This window comes from Gorilla gorilla, chromosome 5 (assembly GCF_029281585.2).
Source record: "Gorilla gorilla gorilla isolate KB3781 chromosome 5, NHGRI_mGorGor1-v2.1_pri, whole genome shotgun sequence".
Taxonomy (NCBI): Eukaryota; Metazoa; Chordata; class Mammalia; order Primates; family Hominidae; genus Gorilla; species Gorilla gorilla.
This window is the reverse complement of record NC_073229.2, coordinates 152,006,542-152,023,977: the sequence shown is the minus strand read 5'-3', so window position 1 is coordinate 152,023,977 and position 17,436 is coordinate 152,006,542. Positions and strand designations below refer to the sequence as shown.

The window sequence follows — 17,436 nt, the reverse complement described above, 5'->3', positions numbered from 1 at the left end:
GTTGTTAGTTTTCAAGGTTACTGTGGACCTGAGTGTTGGGGAGGAGAGAATGGGAATACAAGTTAAAGTGCCACAAAGTTTGCTGTTCTTACCAAGATTCAGCCATTTTTCTTCAATAAATGCTTCCCAGGTTGCTCCAATTATTTGGTTAATTTTTCGAGTTTTGAAAAAAATTGACCTGCTCTTCTGTATTAAAGTATGTAAACTCATATGTCCTTAAATTTATCCAATAATTTAAAAGTATTGAAGATGACAATACCTTGGCAAGAGTGCCCAGAATTACTTCTTTGTAAATAAAGAAAATCTACTGAGGAAAGATACCCAGCCTTTGACCAATAAACATAGCTTTGTAGATGCAGCTTCAGCAAATGCAAGCTCAAGAAAAAGTCAAGAGGGTAAAGGTTTGCAGAGTTTGACAAGCACACTTTCAGGGGATATACTGGAGCCTTTTTTTTTTTTTTTAACTAAAATTTGAATGGGGAACGAAACTCCAGATATATGCACCACTGGTTTCATCCTATATTAATATTTTATTTCCACATGTCTCTTTTGTCACCTCAAAAATGTTCAATTATTTTAAAAGAAATAATAAGCAATCATTTCAGTAATGAATGAAACAAAACATACTGCTTTTAGAAAACACTCTTTCTAGCTGAAGCATTTTATGAGCTAGAAAACATGCCAATCTTGCCAAAAGCAACAAAAATATATCCTATTCGGTAGTTGATTACATTATCTCCACAGATTGGTAAATCATGTCATGTGTGGTTTATAGTGAAGTTCCAAATTTCTGGATTACCTCCTGGAAAGATTTGTCCCTCTTTCAGAGTGTTATGGAGCATGAATAATAAACATATTCTCTTAGTCATGAGAAATAGCCTGAGAGTGTTTCAATACCATTTTTATGAAGAACATAGATTTTTTTTTTCCCAAACAGCAAGTTCACATTTTCTCCAAATGATATGGTGAAGGAAGACTGTAGTTGTATCTATAAAACCACCCTTAAAATTATAAGGCCAGATAAAGACATTTTTCTGTTTTAATATTTAGACTACACTCTATGAATTTTGTTGCTGTGTAGGAATTTTGTTTCGGGAGGTAGCAGACATGAAGGAAATGTTTGAGATGGAACGTCCTCTACTACCCTTTACCCTATCCTGTCCATAACACACACTCAAATGAAGATACCAATGATGTACCAGACATTGTTCTTAATATTTTTACATATAAAACTTTTCTAAACACTTTTATGTATATATAAATTACTAATTGAATTCAGACTTTACAGATGAGAAAACAGAATCACCAAGTAATTTGCCCCAAATCACATAGCAAGTGGTTACGCTGAGTCTGCCCTAGCACTGTCCAATAAAAATATAATATGAACCTCATATGTGATTTTAAATGTTCAATATCCACATTTACTACTTACATATATCTGCATAGTAAGTTGTGTCTAAATTTGGCAACTTAAAACAACATTTCTCACATAATTTATGAGGTTGAGGAATCAGGAGTGCTTTAGATGCTGTAGTTCTGCCTCAGGGTCTTTCATGGAGTTGCAGTGAAGCCGTAGGCAGGGAATGGAGTCTCTGAAGATTTGACTGTGATTTGGAGATCTATTATCAAGTTCATTCACATTGCTGTTCTGGGAGGCTTCAGTTCTTTACCACATGGTCCTCTCCATAGGGTTCTCACTGACTTAGTGGTCTGAGAGTGGAAACAAGCCCAAGACTGAAACCAGTCTTCTATGGCCTCATCTCAGAAGTGACATACCATCACTTCTACCATACTCTTTTGATCACACAGATCAATGCTAGTGCAATCTGGGAGGGCACTGAACAAGGGTGTGACTACCAGGAGGGAGAAATAACTGGGCACCATCTTGGAGGCTACCTAGCACAGATATCTTTCTTCAAAAATTAAAAAAGAAAGGTGACATTAATTTTAATATGTTTTATTTAAAATGTGTATCTAGGATATTATACTTTCAACAACTTATTGATATAAAATTATCAAAATATTTTACATCTTTTCATGCTAACCCTTTAAGATCTGATATATATTTTCCACTTATAGTACATCTCAATTTAGACTGTCCAAATTCAAGTAGCCACATTTCAAGTGCTCAGCACAATGGCTACGTTAATGGTACAGTATTGGAAATAACAGATCTGAACAGTATGTATAGGTCCAGATTTGTGTTCTGAAGCACTTCTTGCTTAATCATAGAAAAAAAAAAGAGGTGATATTTTTGTCAATCAACATTAATGCCATAATAAGGAATTTTTCTACTATATGCAGTAGCATTGTAATGTTAAAATGATTTGAACTAATATCACTCCTAGAACAAGAGGAAACAGAAATTTTTAAATGAATGTTAGAAAATTCACTAAATTCACTAAATAGAAAATTTCTTTCATATGTTTCATAGATTTAAACCATGTATTAAAAACAAGCTTTGGGACGTGCTTCCTACTTAAATTAATTTCTACCAGATAAAAGGATTTCATCTATCAAGTTGTCAGGAAACTCTTAAGTAGCCAGGAAGCTACTAGGGTGATACCACCCTTCCATGAATTACATCACTAAGGAGACAGTGAGCCCGAGTTGCACAGCAGGCAGGATAAACTTCATGTCTCAGAAGTTGTCTTTGACCCCCAAGACCCCCAAAGTGACACAGGGGGTTGCTGAACACATAATTGGGGAACCCTGAGCTTACAAACCCCAAACATATAAGGGGTTGCTGGCAAACTGCCAACCGTTGCCCTCCAAGAAAAATTATATTTATTACCTTGGAATGTAAAATAATTCCTTTGAGGTGAGGAGAAAGACTTTTCTATCCTAGAATGTCTCTGGGGAGGGAGACATTCTCTTATCATTTTTATACTAGTTGAAAAGAAACCTGCTACCTCTAGCTCCCAAGGCGTATAGAAATGCCACGGAGAATTCTCTTCCAACATGACTATATCCCTTAAGCCGTAAGACTTAAAAAAATCATTTTATTGTACATGTGAAAAATTCAGAAAAGTATTAAAATAACTGATGACAGAAATTGAATTAATAGAATTGTTTCTGTAAGAAATTAATTAAGGCTAAATGGCTAAAATTTATAAAATCTGCTCCTTTATGCCTGGGTACCAAATATGTGATACATTAACATTGTTAATTCTAACACATTAACAACGACCATTGTTTCATTTGGAGAATTATATACTCCATTAACAGAAAATATGTATTACATTCAATCGTCATTCATTGTATTTTCATCTACTATTGAAATGATCAATCTTTCATCTTTATTTTATTATTGTAGCTGATTTTTAATTTGATTAAAATATAAGTTTCTAAAGGACTTGATAGGAAAATTATTATGCAAAAAATATATACATTTGCTAGCTTTAAATAAGCTTTCCATCTTCTGTTTTTTAGGGGCTTTTGTTAAAAGAAGCAAGGAATGTAAGTCAGAAGTTGCCACTGTTTTTCCATCTGGATGTTATGATAAAACATGACTCAGAGCAGCCCTAAATAGAGCTCCCGCCTTTTAGATAATTCACTATCCAAGGAATCAGGGGCTATTTTCCCAAATTTTCTGGGTCAACTTCTCTTAAGGTACTATTTCCCACTGTGCTCACTTAAGCAAAGTAAACTCAGCTGTGTCTACCTTACAACATCTTTTCTTTGACAAAAAGGGGTATTTTGTATAAACTATGCAAGAAAATGTGAATTAATCAGCGTGCAAAAGAAATTCAGGCTTTTAAAATAATTTTAAGATCTATTTCTTGGTCTATTTTTTTTCTCTTGCTTTTTAGTTCGTGATCAGATTATTTCTCTGCATCCTTGGTCTTTGGATTACTACCATGTATATTAGCCAAAAGACAAACAGCTTTTGCAGTTCTAGGTTAAAATGATTCTGTTACTCATCTATGTGCATTGTAATATCAGATCAGAATTCTGTCAGAAAGATCATTTTAAAGGAGGCTGTTCCACAGCTGGTGCTGTTCTATAAGTTTTCTTGGTATTAATGTTTTATCTCCAACTTCTAAAATCTATCTCATCACTCATTGTCCTTACCATCCGTCTTTCTTACCGGCACGATTCTAAAAGCTTTTTATGATGTTACCTTAACAGTACCAGCAGGGAAGGACTCTCATGAGAGGAACTAGATTGCCCTTAAGCAATTGGATCTTCTGTTTCTTGCATCTTAACTGAACGTTGGTAGAGAACATTTCTATAATTATACACAGTTACATTTTGGGGATTTAGAGGTTCTGCCACTGGAATGCAAGCAGAGTTTCCCTATACTTCCTGACCCCCAACACACCATATATGGCAGCCTCCCCCACCATCAATGTACAACACTAGAGTGGTACATTTGTTGCAAGTAGTGAACCTTCATTGACACATCATCTTCACTCAAAGTTCACAGTTTATATTTGGGTTCACTTTTGGTGTTGTACATTCTATGGGTTTTGATAAATGTAGAATGACACATATCCACTTTGATAGTATCATACAAAATAGTTTCACCACCCTAAAAATCTTTTGTGCTCCGCCTACTCATTCCCCTCTCTCCTCTAATCCGTGGTAACCACTGATCCTTTTCCTGTCTCCATATTTTGCCTTTTTCAGAGCGTCATATAGTTGGCATCATATAGTATGTAGCCTTTAAAGATTGATTTCTTTCACCTACTAATACGTATTTAAGGTTCTTACATGGCTTTTCATGATGTAATAAGTCATTTATTTTTAGTGCCGAGTAATATTTCATTGTCTGGATGTACCACAGTTTATCCATTCACCTACTGAAGGGCATCGTTATTACTTCCAAGCCTTGGCAATTATGAGTAAGGCTGCTATAAACATTCATGTGCAGGATTTTGTGTGAAGATAAAGAACCCGAGTTTTTAAAGCTATAAGATGTATTTATTTTTCTGTTTTACAAGTAACACATGCATGTTGTAGAAAATTAGAAAATGGGAGAAAATGCAGGAAAGTAAATAAAACTCACTATAATATCATCACCAGACTCATCTAGCATTAATATTAGATACATTTGTTTCTGTTGTTTTCCAGTACATTGTACACATGCATACATATAGACACATGTTTTAGCATAATGGGAAAAAATCTTATTCTGAGGACTTGCCTGTGTCATTAAATATTCTTCAAAGCATAATTTTTATTTTCTAGGTAATAGTCCCTCACATGCATATTCCATAATGTATTCAATCCATCCTGAACATGGCCATTTATACAATTTGTACTGTGATGAACAGCCTTTTAAACTAAAATTTTGTCTGCATTTCTGATTATTATAATAATCTTATATACATAGAAGTAAAAATGTTTTTAAAGATCTGATACATATTGTCAATCACATTTCATAAAGGCTCTGCTAATTTGCATTCCAACTAGGAACTTTTGAGGGGGCCAATCTAAGTGCTTTTTTGAGGGTGTGACTTAACTGTTTGTCTTTCCCATCTCGTTTTTTTGAGTTAATAGCATTATAACAATTTCCACATAACAACATTCACCTGTTTAAAATATACAATTCAATGGCTTTTAGTATCCCTGTCTCCATTTTTTTAGAAACATGAAATTTTAAATCTTCAGCATCCTTGAAAATGGCAGGGCCTGACAGACCTGGCAGAGGGTCCCACTGTCAAGGATGCCCTATAGTCAGGTAGGGGAACCAAGATGTGCAGTGCTTAGGTGAGTCGTGCAAGGGAAGAGTTGTTCTTATAAGGGTGTTTGTTTTGACCTATTTAACTTCTTTCTAGAATTGCGAGTAAGTAAATATGGCCAGAAATTAATGAAGTAAAAAACTTTTAGAAATGAGTTGTTAATTGGCTGGGCATAGTGGCTCATGCCTGTAATCCCAGCTCTTTGAAAGGCTTAGGTGGGAGGATGACATGAACCCAGGAGTTCGAGGCTGCAGTGATCTGTGACTCCACCACTACACTCCAGCCTGGGTGAAAGCAAGACTCCATCTCAAACAAATTGAAAATTAAAAAAAGAGATGATAATCATTATTTGCAAATAGTAACATTATCCTGAAAAACAGAGTATCAAATGAGACAAAATATTGAAACTTGGTAAGATGACAAGATGAACAAATATGTAAAACAACTGTATGTACATAAAGGAATATATTCTTACATATAAGAATACATATAGTTATAATTTTCCATTTATAAACACTTAGAATATATAGGGGTAACATATTTTATAACTTTAACTCATTTATTTACTTAAAAAGTATTATACAAGTTTACTTATTTATTAAAAAATAAACAGACGTGCTTGAATCAGAAAACTGAATATTATAAATATATCAATTACATATGAATTAATTTATGTTCAACATAATGCAGAATAAAATTTCCATATTATAATCATAATTATTACTATGTTGCCTCTTGAGAAAGTAATTGTAAAAATCACTTGGGAGAATAAACAAGTGAACATATTCAAGCAAATATTTTAAAAATAGGATAATGAGGGAGTACTTGTCCTGCCAACATTAATGTCTGGTACAAAGTTATAATAAATGGTACTATATGTTGCTTACAGAAAATCAAAAACTGCATCAATAAATTACTTTAACAATAGTGGTACTAATTGTCATAGAAGCGTCACAGCAATGTTTTTAATTTGACTCTAGTGCCATGCACTTAAGCATTTGTTTATAGCTCAGAAACAGACTTTAATGTAGAGTATTATTTTCTGTTTGATAAAGTTTTTACTGCACATCTGGGTTTAAAGGAAGAATTATTTAGTAAATTGTTCTAGTATAGTTAATAATGTAGCAAACAATAGATCAAATTGGATCATCAACATTATACCATAGCAAAAGAAATTTGAAATAGATGAAAACATCACATTGTAAGGAAAACTATCCTACGTCTATATTCGAAACAACTTTCAAGTTGCAAATATAATAGAAAACCATAAGGAAACAATATATTTGAATACATAAAATGAAACTTTCTGTCATAAAGTAAAAAAATGAGGAAGAAATGTTTAATAGCAAAGGAAGATAACTCAATTTTTAAAAGACTAAATGTCACTGAAATGAAAAACAGAAAAATCAATAAACATTCTAGTAGAACACTAACAGGAAAATGGACAAAGCTTAGAAGAAATTCAAATGGTTTATAATTGTGTAGAAATTAGTTTGTACTAACACAATAACAACGTTTCCACCTATATAGCTATCTAAGCTTTTGCATTTATGAAGTCGGAAAAAATATTGTCAAAGGGTCACTCTTAAACCTAACTGAGGAGTGTATCCTTCCTGAAAATAAATTTTGTAATAGATTGAGTAGCTTCTTTGAAAATACATGTAATATATTTTGAATTCCATCTACATCTTATGCATGTACAGAGATAATTATCGATGACACAGGTACATTTAGTCTTGGTTCTGCCATCCTGGAACCAGTACTCTGCTGAGAAAAGAGCCTTTATAATGTTTAAAGCTTTAACTCAGTGCTTCCACTTGTCGAATCAACTCCAAAGAAATAATCATTTTAGAATTATTTGTAATAGGAAAATAATAGAATCAACTTAAATGCCCAACAGTGAGGAATCGGGTAAATCATGATACATTCCTTACAACATATTATTCATCTATTAACAACTATATTTGTGAAAAATATTGTAAAGCATGGGGTTTATTCGGTTCAGTATTAAATGAGACAAGTAGGAGTCAAATGAAGTGTCTATAGTAGAGTTTCGACATTGTTTAAAACATTTTTATCTCTCTGTATATATATCAAGTTAAAAAATGTCAGAATTTTAAAAGCAGCTGTTTCAGTCCAGTGAGAATGAGTAATTTTAATTTTATTTTAAATTTGTTAAAATTTTTTTGAGAATATATATAGATATATATATATGCATACATATATACACATACTACACACACATGCACACAGAAACACAAACACACAAATAGAAATTTAGGCTGGGTTCCTTGGTGTGTTTTAGTGCTTTGATTTAACAATTTCCTCATATATAAAGTAGAGAAAACATTAATAGCATTTATCTTACAAAATTCTTCAGAGGATCAAATAAATTAAATGAGGAGATTAGCTTACGACAGACCATGGCACATAACATGTACTCAACAACAGTGTTAATATTGTTTTTCTCATTATTATTATCTTTTAAAAATTTGGGGGGGCTCCTCTGTTTCATGAGCCCCAGCATGGGTAGGCCTTGAATTTTCTCATTGCAGCTCTATTCTTCTTATTATGAGGTAACTTCCTTCTGGCTTTTTGCAGTAGTTGGTCTATTATTCTTAGTTTTTGATGATATGGTAAGTTTTCATCGTTTTCTATCATTTTCTGTGTCTTTTTGTGTATACTTTATATTGGAAGGTCAGGGACGGCCATATCCAGGGCTGCCAGACAGCCAGCATTTAAACTCCTCTTAATCAAACACAAACCTTGGAAAACCCCAATTTGTTTATCTGCAGTGTGTAAAGTGATCAACAATAGCAGCTCCAAATGCTGTGCTCTTTCCTGGAAGTGACTGTCTGGGTCAATCTCTGAATAGTTTTGAGGCAGTTCCATAGGAGTTACTTGCACAAGATCCCCCAGTGCTCTGAAGAAATTCAGCTCAGAGCTGTTCAGGTGTTCATGCTGACCAGGTACCAGGTCAAAGCTTCCAGAGAGGACCGTCAGGGGCCAGTAAGCTCCTGTCCAAGTCAAATCCACTGGGAGAGTTGTGAGTTAGCCAGTTCATGAGCCCAGTGCTGATTTTAGGCAGGATTTTCAAATTCATGCTGTTGAAGTTAGTTTTATTGCCTAGAAATATGGAACCAAAAGAATGTGTTTAGAGAGAAAATGTTCCTTTTTATATACAGGTGAATTTAGAAAAACAAAAGTTCAGTTTTCTTTATTGTGCAAATCAAAATCTATTTAAATCCTAAGCCCTGACGTTCATTTAATACTTATGGTTACATTGGGAAATTATAGCTCTTTCTAATTTGAATTTAATGTAAACTGATTTTTAATTGTTTTGTATAACCATGGGTAACAGATTTTTTTGAACACTGCATGATAAAAATCAGCAAATATGTCAGACAAAGCACAATGTTACAAGGAAACACCACAGCATATGTTGACAGTTACAGAAGAATTGCTGCTGTTTTCACCCTTCACACCAGAATAATTTCTTCAATATTTACCTCCCATGTGTAGAGAGAGAAACATATGGGGCTTTACATAATCATAAGCATAAACAGGTGGCTACTTAGGTACATTTAATTTGCAGGCAACATCAATACTGAACAACACAATCAGCTCCACATGGCTCCCAAACTCTTTCTACTAACATTCCATTAACAAAATTAAGATCATTAAAATAGAGGGAGGGTATAGTCCTCCCTCAACTGGCTTCAGCTACCTTTCAGAGTCATGAATAAAACACTTTTTCAAAAATGCCTTGGCATTTTGCTGTTTCCTTTGTTCAAGGGAACTTCAGTAACTGTGTATAATGTATACCTTGTGAATAACAACGAGCAGCATAATATTTGCATTTAAAATGTGCTTACATCTTTTATTCTCCCTATAATCTGCTCATTATGGGCATAAAATTATGATGGTTAAATTCTAAGTAATTTATCAAAGCATGGGGTCGGACAAGCTCCTCAAAGCAACCTGGAAATATTTCTCCAAAGGCAGTCCACCTAAAGAGGTCACACCTGAGGCTCATTTCCATATTCAAACATGCTGGTGAAATCTGTGGAAATTATCATTCCTGGAAATTTTTTCTCAATCTGTGCCAGATGCTGAGCTGTAGATTCCATATATTTTGTTATCTTGATTTTGATCCAGGCTAGAATATCTAGTTTGTCCTCGTTGGCATTGAAATTACATAGGTACTAATTTTTCTGACCTTATAACCATCCTACAATGGCTTAGAATCCCAGAGTACAGGCAAATGAGGAGATTTAATAACCACTATGTTTTTAATCATTTGGTGCTTACTAGCTGTTAAGTACTATCTAATCATGTTACCTGTATTAGCTTATTTAATCACTGCAATGACTTTATGTGGTAGATGATAGAATTTTTCTCATTTTATGAAAAATGAAATTGTAGCCCTGAGACTTTAAATTCTGAAGTATACACATTAAGGAAGGGGCTGAGGCCAGAATTAAAACCCAGGCTAATAGGAATTGGCAAGCCATAATCTTAACCACCCCGCTCTAGTTGTGTTCCCTTTATCCTGAAAGTTCTACTGCCCAAAATTACCTAGGGCCTGGGAATCCTGAAAATTCTACCTAAAATCACCTAGGGCTAGGAACAGCAAATATGTGGTATTGTGAAGATCCTCTTAACAATGCTTTGTGAGAGGTTTGGGGGTGCCTAAGGTCTGTGGAGGTTCTTTCTAGCCCTGATACCTCTATGTGTCTTCTCAAAACACAAGGAGCAGTGCTCTGCAGAACTAATGAGCATCTAGGGAGCTGTGTTGCCAGCAAGGTTATGAAAATAACAATTTCTCACATTCTCTCTCCTCATCGTAGGTCTATTACTCTCGCTGCCTGGGAGAGAGTAAGTTTTAACATGAACAAGTGTATGTATGATGTGTGGCACATTTATTAATAAGCTGTGACTACAATAAAGCTTTAGGCCTAGATATCAGATTATATCATTTGATCTTAAGAGCTAACATTATTAATATGTAATTTGTTAAGCATCCCAAATGTGTTAGGTTTTGCAGTCACTCCTTTCAAGGAGTTTAAATGTTACTGGGAAAGTTTGTTTGTTTTCCCCATGCAATGGTTGTTGAACCAAAGAGGTAAAAATGAATTGAAAGATTTTATGATATATTCTTTTACCTCTGCAGGTAAAAGCAATATGAAAAACTATTAATAGCTACTGCAGACAGTTCCAATTCAATTATTATTATTATTACTATGATTGTTTTGTGATGGAGTCTCACTCTGTTGCCCAGGCTGGAGTGCAGTGACATGATCTTGGCTCACTACAACCTTCATCTCCTAGGTTCAAGCGATTCTCCTGCCTCAGCCTCCTTAGCAGCTGGTACTACAGGCACGCACCACCATGCCCAGCTTTTTTTTTTTTTTTTTTTTTTTTTGTATTTTTAGTGGAGACGGGGTTTCATCATGTTGGCCAGGCTGGCCTTGAACTCTTGACCTCAAATGATTTGTCCCCACTTGGCCTCCCAAAGTACTGGGATTACAGGCGTGACTCACCACACCTGGCCCCAAATCAATTATTAATGTAAAGACATTTGAACATAGGCATTCTATAGTCTCACTTAGTTTCCCTCAACATTTTAAGAAACTTCCTCACCATCTTTGACATATGTTCTGTCCTCCCAAATACTCAGTTAAATTACTGTGTATCATTTCTTTATCACACACTTTAACTTCCCCCACATTGCTTATTTCTGCTCTTGAAGACTCTTCTTTGAAGATTGTTGGAGTCACCCATTAGTTGATGATGTTCAGTGATCTATAATTGACATCAAAATCTGGAGACTCTTCTCAGTTCAGACTATTATTATTTTATACTCCAATACTTTGAGGATTTTGAACTTTTTGCTTTGATAGATTTATAGAATATACCGACTTAAACATCCTTGTTATTATATATTTGTCATATATATTTCTCATTTCACATGTTTCTTGTGGCTTTTCTATCACTGTGTTACATTCCCAAGACAAGTTTTAGGTTGGTATATTCTACAAATGTATCTTTTTCAAGACTACCCCAAATCCAGGGTTTCCATTAGAAGTTCTAGCTCAAGTATCTCTATTCATCTTTAGACTGAAATGGTGTGCATGAAATAACCTATCAAAGCCTTCAAAGTAGGACCAGAGATTATTATTGTTCTTCTCACACCGTGGCATCTGGGGAAGCCTGATCCATGTAAAGAGAGGGCTGGCTGGTGAGACCCATAAACATGTTATTCTCATGAGCAATGTCCTTGTAAGTCATACATGCAACAGGGAGGCAAGACTGGCTTGGTGGCAGGATGCAAACCTTGGATGTCAAAGCTCAGATTGAGATTCCAGAGCTATGACTACCAGTTGTAAAAATTGTAACTATTTTCATATCCCCCTATAGTAATAATATTTCTTTCATTGTCCTCAAAAGATTATTGTAAGGATAAAGGATGCATATGAAAAAGTTTTCAAACTTGTAAATTTCTAAACAAATTTCAGTTGTTGTAATTACTGTTAATAACAACTGCAAATCATTAAGAATGGGTTAAAAATATAGACTCACTCAAAACCTAAGATTCAAGGAAAAGACTTGAAAGACTACATTCATTTATTAATTAATTTTTAGCAGGTCAATCTATTGCATTTCCCATGATTTTTGTTAGTTAAGTGACGTGTTTTTTTTTAATGAACAATGTCTCCTAATTCAAAAATAACAATAAAATTTCTTTTGAGAACTAACAGGCCAGGTGTGATGGCTCACACCTGTAATCCCAGCACTTTGGGAGGCTGAGGCGGGCAGATCACCTGAGGTCAGGAGTTCAAGACCAGCTTGGCCAACATGGCGAAACCCTGTCTCTATTAAAGATACAAAAATTAACTGAGTATGGTGGTGCACACCTGTAATCCCAGCTACTCAGGAGGCTGAGGCAGGAGAATCACTTGAACCTGGGAGTCGGAGTTTGCAGTGAGCCGAAATTGTACCACTGCACTCCAGCCTGGGAGACAGAGCAAGACTCCACCTCAAAATAAATAAATAAATAAATAAAAGAGATCTGACAATCCTAGGTGGAAATAGACATCTATTTTCATGTGTTAACTTGTTTTATAAAGGTTGCATATTGGTTTATTTTAATAACTTGATTACTCAAGTCTTGGAATGTGTCTTGTCTTTCTTTGGAAGAATAACAAAGCATATTTTTCCCAGTATAAAACTATTGTACACTTTGAGAAAAAGATGAAAAAAAAGTCGGTCACATTTAGATCTAATCAGTCCCAGTGATGCTTTAGTTTATATTTAACTTTCTTCATTGTGAAACTGAAATTCCAATATGGCATCATATTAAGACAACTACAACATGTACTAGTTTTTATGGCTTTCAATGGCTGTTTTTAAAAAGGAATGATTTGGATTGGCTGCAACAGTATATGAAGAGATAAGTTAATCAAATATTTTTCCTATATTGTGCCACTTTAGTATGCTAAACTGTGTACTTCATCATCTTTTAAGGAAAAGCACAGATTCACAGACTCATTTTTCTTGCAATAGAGACATCCAGCAAGACAGCTCTGAATAGTGTGATTAACTGAAATAATGATGACCCTTAGGGTTTTAGCCTTTTCCTACTTCATAATATTTTAGGTCTGTTATTACCTTAGGTGAGCTCTATTCCCCAAGAAAGATGACGCCAAATTAATTCTTCTGTGACTTATGTCATCGATATAGCTAGGATAAAAATAAAACTATGTGTCTCTACCTTTTATGAGATTTTAGGTACGTATTTTTAAAAAACTTATTTCACAATAACTGCTGAATTTTCTATACCCTGATAATGATTGTGGACTCTTAGAAATAAATCTTCACACACAGACAAATGAGATTAAACACACACAGGCACACGCACACACACAAATTCATTTACTGTGGTGAATTCAAGAACACTATTTTACTGAATTCTCCCTGATACAGGATATAATAAAATGAGAAATCCCTTCAAAGTAAATGTGTCTTTCCCTTATTTTAGTCAAGCACACCATACAGTGAGTGAACACTATTCTATTTCTAAAAGTTTTTAGGATAGGTTGCATTTGCTACCTTGCTCATTCCTGCCAAGATTGCATCAGTCACAGTTTTTCAGGAAGTTTATATCTAAAAATCACCAAAATTCCTTTTGTTTGTATGAGTAAAAATGACTTCAAAAATAACTGATTAAAATAATCTTTGAACAGTAACCAAAAATATACAAAAATGACACTATAATTGGCTAAAAATGATTTGATATATAGATGAATTTCACTGGAATACACTTGTTGACAAAATAATAAATGACTTTTTGAAGCTATATAATTTTACTAAGTTTTTAAAAATACACTATCTTCTTAGAGCATGCTAGTATATAATATTATTAATTACTTTTGGGTTAAGAAAGCAATTAACTAATTTCTTCTTTGTCCTCATTTTCTCTGGAATTTATTAAAATCTATTCAGTAAATGCATTTCTGAAAGTGATACAAAGCAGATGCTCCCATAAAATAAAAATAAAATAAATCAAACAGAACCACTTAGACATACAATGTACAAAAAGCTGTATCTTAAGTAGTAAAATTTTATGGTAGTAGTTGGTTATCTTGATAGAGAAAACATTTCAAATACTGAAATTAGTGAAATAGGTATCAATGAAATAGTGAAAATAGTGCAATTTTCTAATGGAAAAATTAGAGAAGTAATGAGAGAAAATGAGAAGAACAATTGACGTATAGTCAAGAGCAGTCAGTCCAGAACAACTACAGAACCTGGTATTTTCAAGAAGGGTTATGTGATATATTATGTTGTGATTTATTAATGTGTGTTTTCCACAAGGGTTTTATAATCAAAGAAATTTGGGAAATTCTGCATCTCATATTCTTCTCTTGAGAGTCACAGTGTATTTAAAGTTTCTGAGAAGTCTTAACATTATTTGGACCTATGCAGATACTTTTTCATTGTGGTAAAATACACATAACATTAACTTTACCATTTTAAAGTGTACATTTCAGTGGCTTTAAGTACATTTGGAATATTGAGCTACCATCACTGCTATCTATCTAGTCCAAGCTACATAGCTTTTTTTTTTTTTTTTTTTTTTTTTTTTTGAGAGACAGAGTCTCACTCTGTTGCCCAGGCTGGAGTGCAGTGGAGCGATCGTGGCTCACTACAACCTCTACCTCCTGAGTTCAATCAATCCTGTCACCTCAGCCTCCCAAGTAGCTGGGACTGAAGGTGCACACCAATATACCCAGCTAATTTTTGTATTCTTTGTATAGATGGGGTTTCGCCACGTTGCCAAGGTTGGTCTCAAACTCCTGGCCTCAAGTGACCCTCCCACCTCAGCCTCCCAAAGTTCTGGGATTACAGGCCCAGCTATATAGCTTTTTAATCATGAATGTGACTACAAATCAGTTCCCTTTGGGAATATCTTTTAATTTTAGTGTGTCTAGAGAATATATTCATAAAAAAGCTGACCAAATCCAATCTTCTCATTTTAAAAATAAAAAGTTTAAAATGTGACTGAGAAGTAAGATGCCTTGCTTGGGATCACAAAGTAGTTGGAACAGAGCCAGTGTCATCCAGATTTCCCATTTCCAAGAACAGTTTCTTTTCTATTTCAAGGTATTTTCCCCTTGTCTCCATTTGTATTGTCTGGTCTTATGATTTAGTGATCTATAAGCAATACTTCATAATTTTACCTAGAAGAACTCTGCATTAAAACAAGCATCTCTAATCTTTAAAAAGATATCACTTTAAAAATGTACGCAGTACTTGTGTTGTAACTCTCTCCTTGTGATTTTCTTGTGAGAACTTTCATTGTAAGAACTCTCTTTTTAATTCATGTAATTCTGTTCTTAGGTCTTTTTAAGATTGTGGCTGATAAAACTCCATACCTTACTATGGAAGAAATCACAAGGACCATTCATATTGGACCAAGTAGACTAGGGCATCCTTGCTTCTATCATCAGAAGGACATAAAACTAGAGAACCTCATCATAAAGCAGGGTGAGCAAATCATGCTCAACTCAGTTGAAGAGATTGATGGAGAAATAATGGTGAGCTGTGCAGTAGCAAGGAATCATCAAACTCACTCATTTAATTTGCCTTTGTCACAAGAAGGAGAATTCTACGAGTGTGAAGATGAACGTATTTATACTCTAAAGGAGATTGTTGAATGGAAGATTCCTAAGAACAGAACAAGAACTGTAAACCTTACAGATTTTTCAAATAAGTGGGACTCAACGAATCCATTTCCTAAAGACTTTTATGGTACCCTGATTCTCAAGCCTGTTTATGAAATTCAAGGTGTGATGAAATGTGAGTATCCACTGAGAATGATGTTCTATGGGCATGAGCATTATGGGGTTTGGGAAAGAAAGGTTTTAGAGCCTCAAGAATGGGAGTCTGTCTTTATTTCAACTATTGAGCCTGTGAGAGTTAGATTCCTCATCAATCAATAAGCAAACCATATATTTGTTCCAAAGATCATATTGAATAATGAATATACAAGTATGTGGTAAATTGTATGGTGCTATTCACATATGAGGTCTATAACTATCAGGAACAGACAGATCAAACTACTAATTTATTTTTATTACTGCCAGTTAAACATGACTAGAAAAGAGCTACTTTTAAAAAATAGAACATATTTAGTTAGAATGAGGCTTTCTTGTATGGAGGTGGTCAACAAAGGAGGTAAATATGCAAAGTTTCCTTAATGCATCCCTTACTTCTATTTTTCTGACGGTCTTTTTCTTTTTCCAGCCATCCATTATTGGCTGTAAATCTCTAGTAACCAGAGCCCCTCTGTCTTAAGGGAAAATGATATGATAAATTAATTCACACATAGGCGTGGTGTTTTTGTTTGTTTGTTTTTTTGTTTTGAGACAGAGTCTTGCTCTGTTGCCAGGCTGGAGTGCAGTGATTCTCCTGCCTCAGCCTCCCAAGTAGCTGGGACTACAGGCACCCGCCACCACATTCAGCTAATTTTTTTGTACTTTTAGTAGAGACAGGGTTTCACCATGTTGGCCAGGATGGTCTCGATCTCTTGACCTCGTGATCGGCCCACCTCGCCTCCCAAAGTGCTGGGATTACAGGTGTGAGCCACCGCGCCCGGCCCGGCGTGTTTTAATATGCAATCTTCATAGAATTATTTGCATTTTGAAATAGGAATATCTGGAGAGAGCATTGTTACTTCAAAGGTGTTAATACCTTGAATTTTCAGGATTGTGACACATGAGTAGGATGGATAGTAAAGACTTCTGAACTTGGAGTCCTAGATTCTAACTCTGGGTCAATAACTTAATAGGTGTTGGTTTTCAGTGCACCATTTAAACTCCCTGTTTATGCAAAGAAAATGATGATACTCTTTTGCCTACCTTTTCAAGTAGTTTTGAGTTTTTAGTATTACAAAAAATTGAGGCAATGGCAAATTGTAGACCCCACATTAATGTTCTGTTAGCGATCCCTAAATGTGCAGTTGAGATGAGTAATTGAGATTTCTTTGATTTTTATAAATAATAGATAGTATTTTCTCATTTTAAAATTTGTTATTTTCTAAAACTATTGGCATCTCCTGCCTATCGCATAGTTACAAATGAGGGTAAACCCAGAACCTAAGCACATGGATAAAGTGGTTACAACATTTAATAAATTAGGAAGCAAGAAAGACTACTCCGAGGAAATGGCATTTAAACGGAAGGCT

At 34.6% G+C, this 17,436-nt stretch overlaps 1 protein-coding gene across 1 annotated transcript in view; it reads left to right on the top strand.

Moving 5' to 3' along the window:
- THEMIS (thymocyte selection associated) overlaps positions 1–17,436 on the top strand; it is a 198,688-nt gene that overhangs the window by 59,447 nt on the left and 121,805 nt on the right. The window contains exon 3 of the mRNA XM_019029818.4: positions 15,591–16,049. Within this exon, the coding sequence (XP_018885363.3) occupies positions 15,591–16,049 (459 nt within the window). The remainder of the gene's footprint in view (positions 1–15,590; positions 16,050–17,436) is intronic.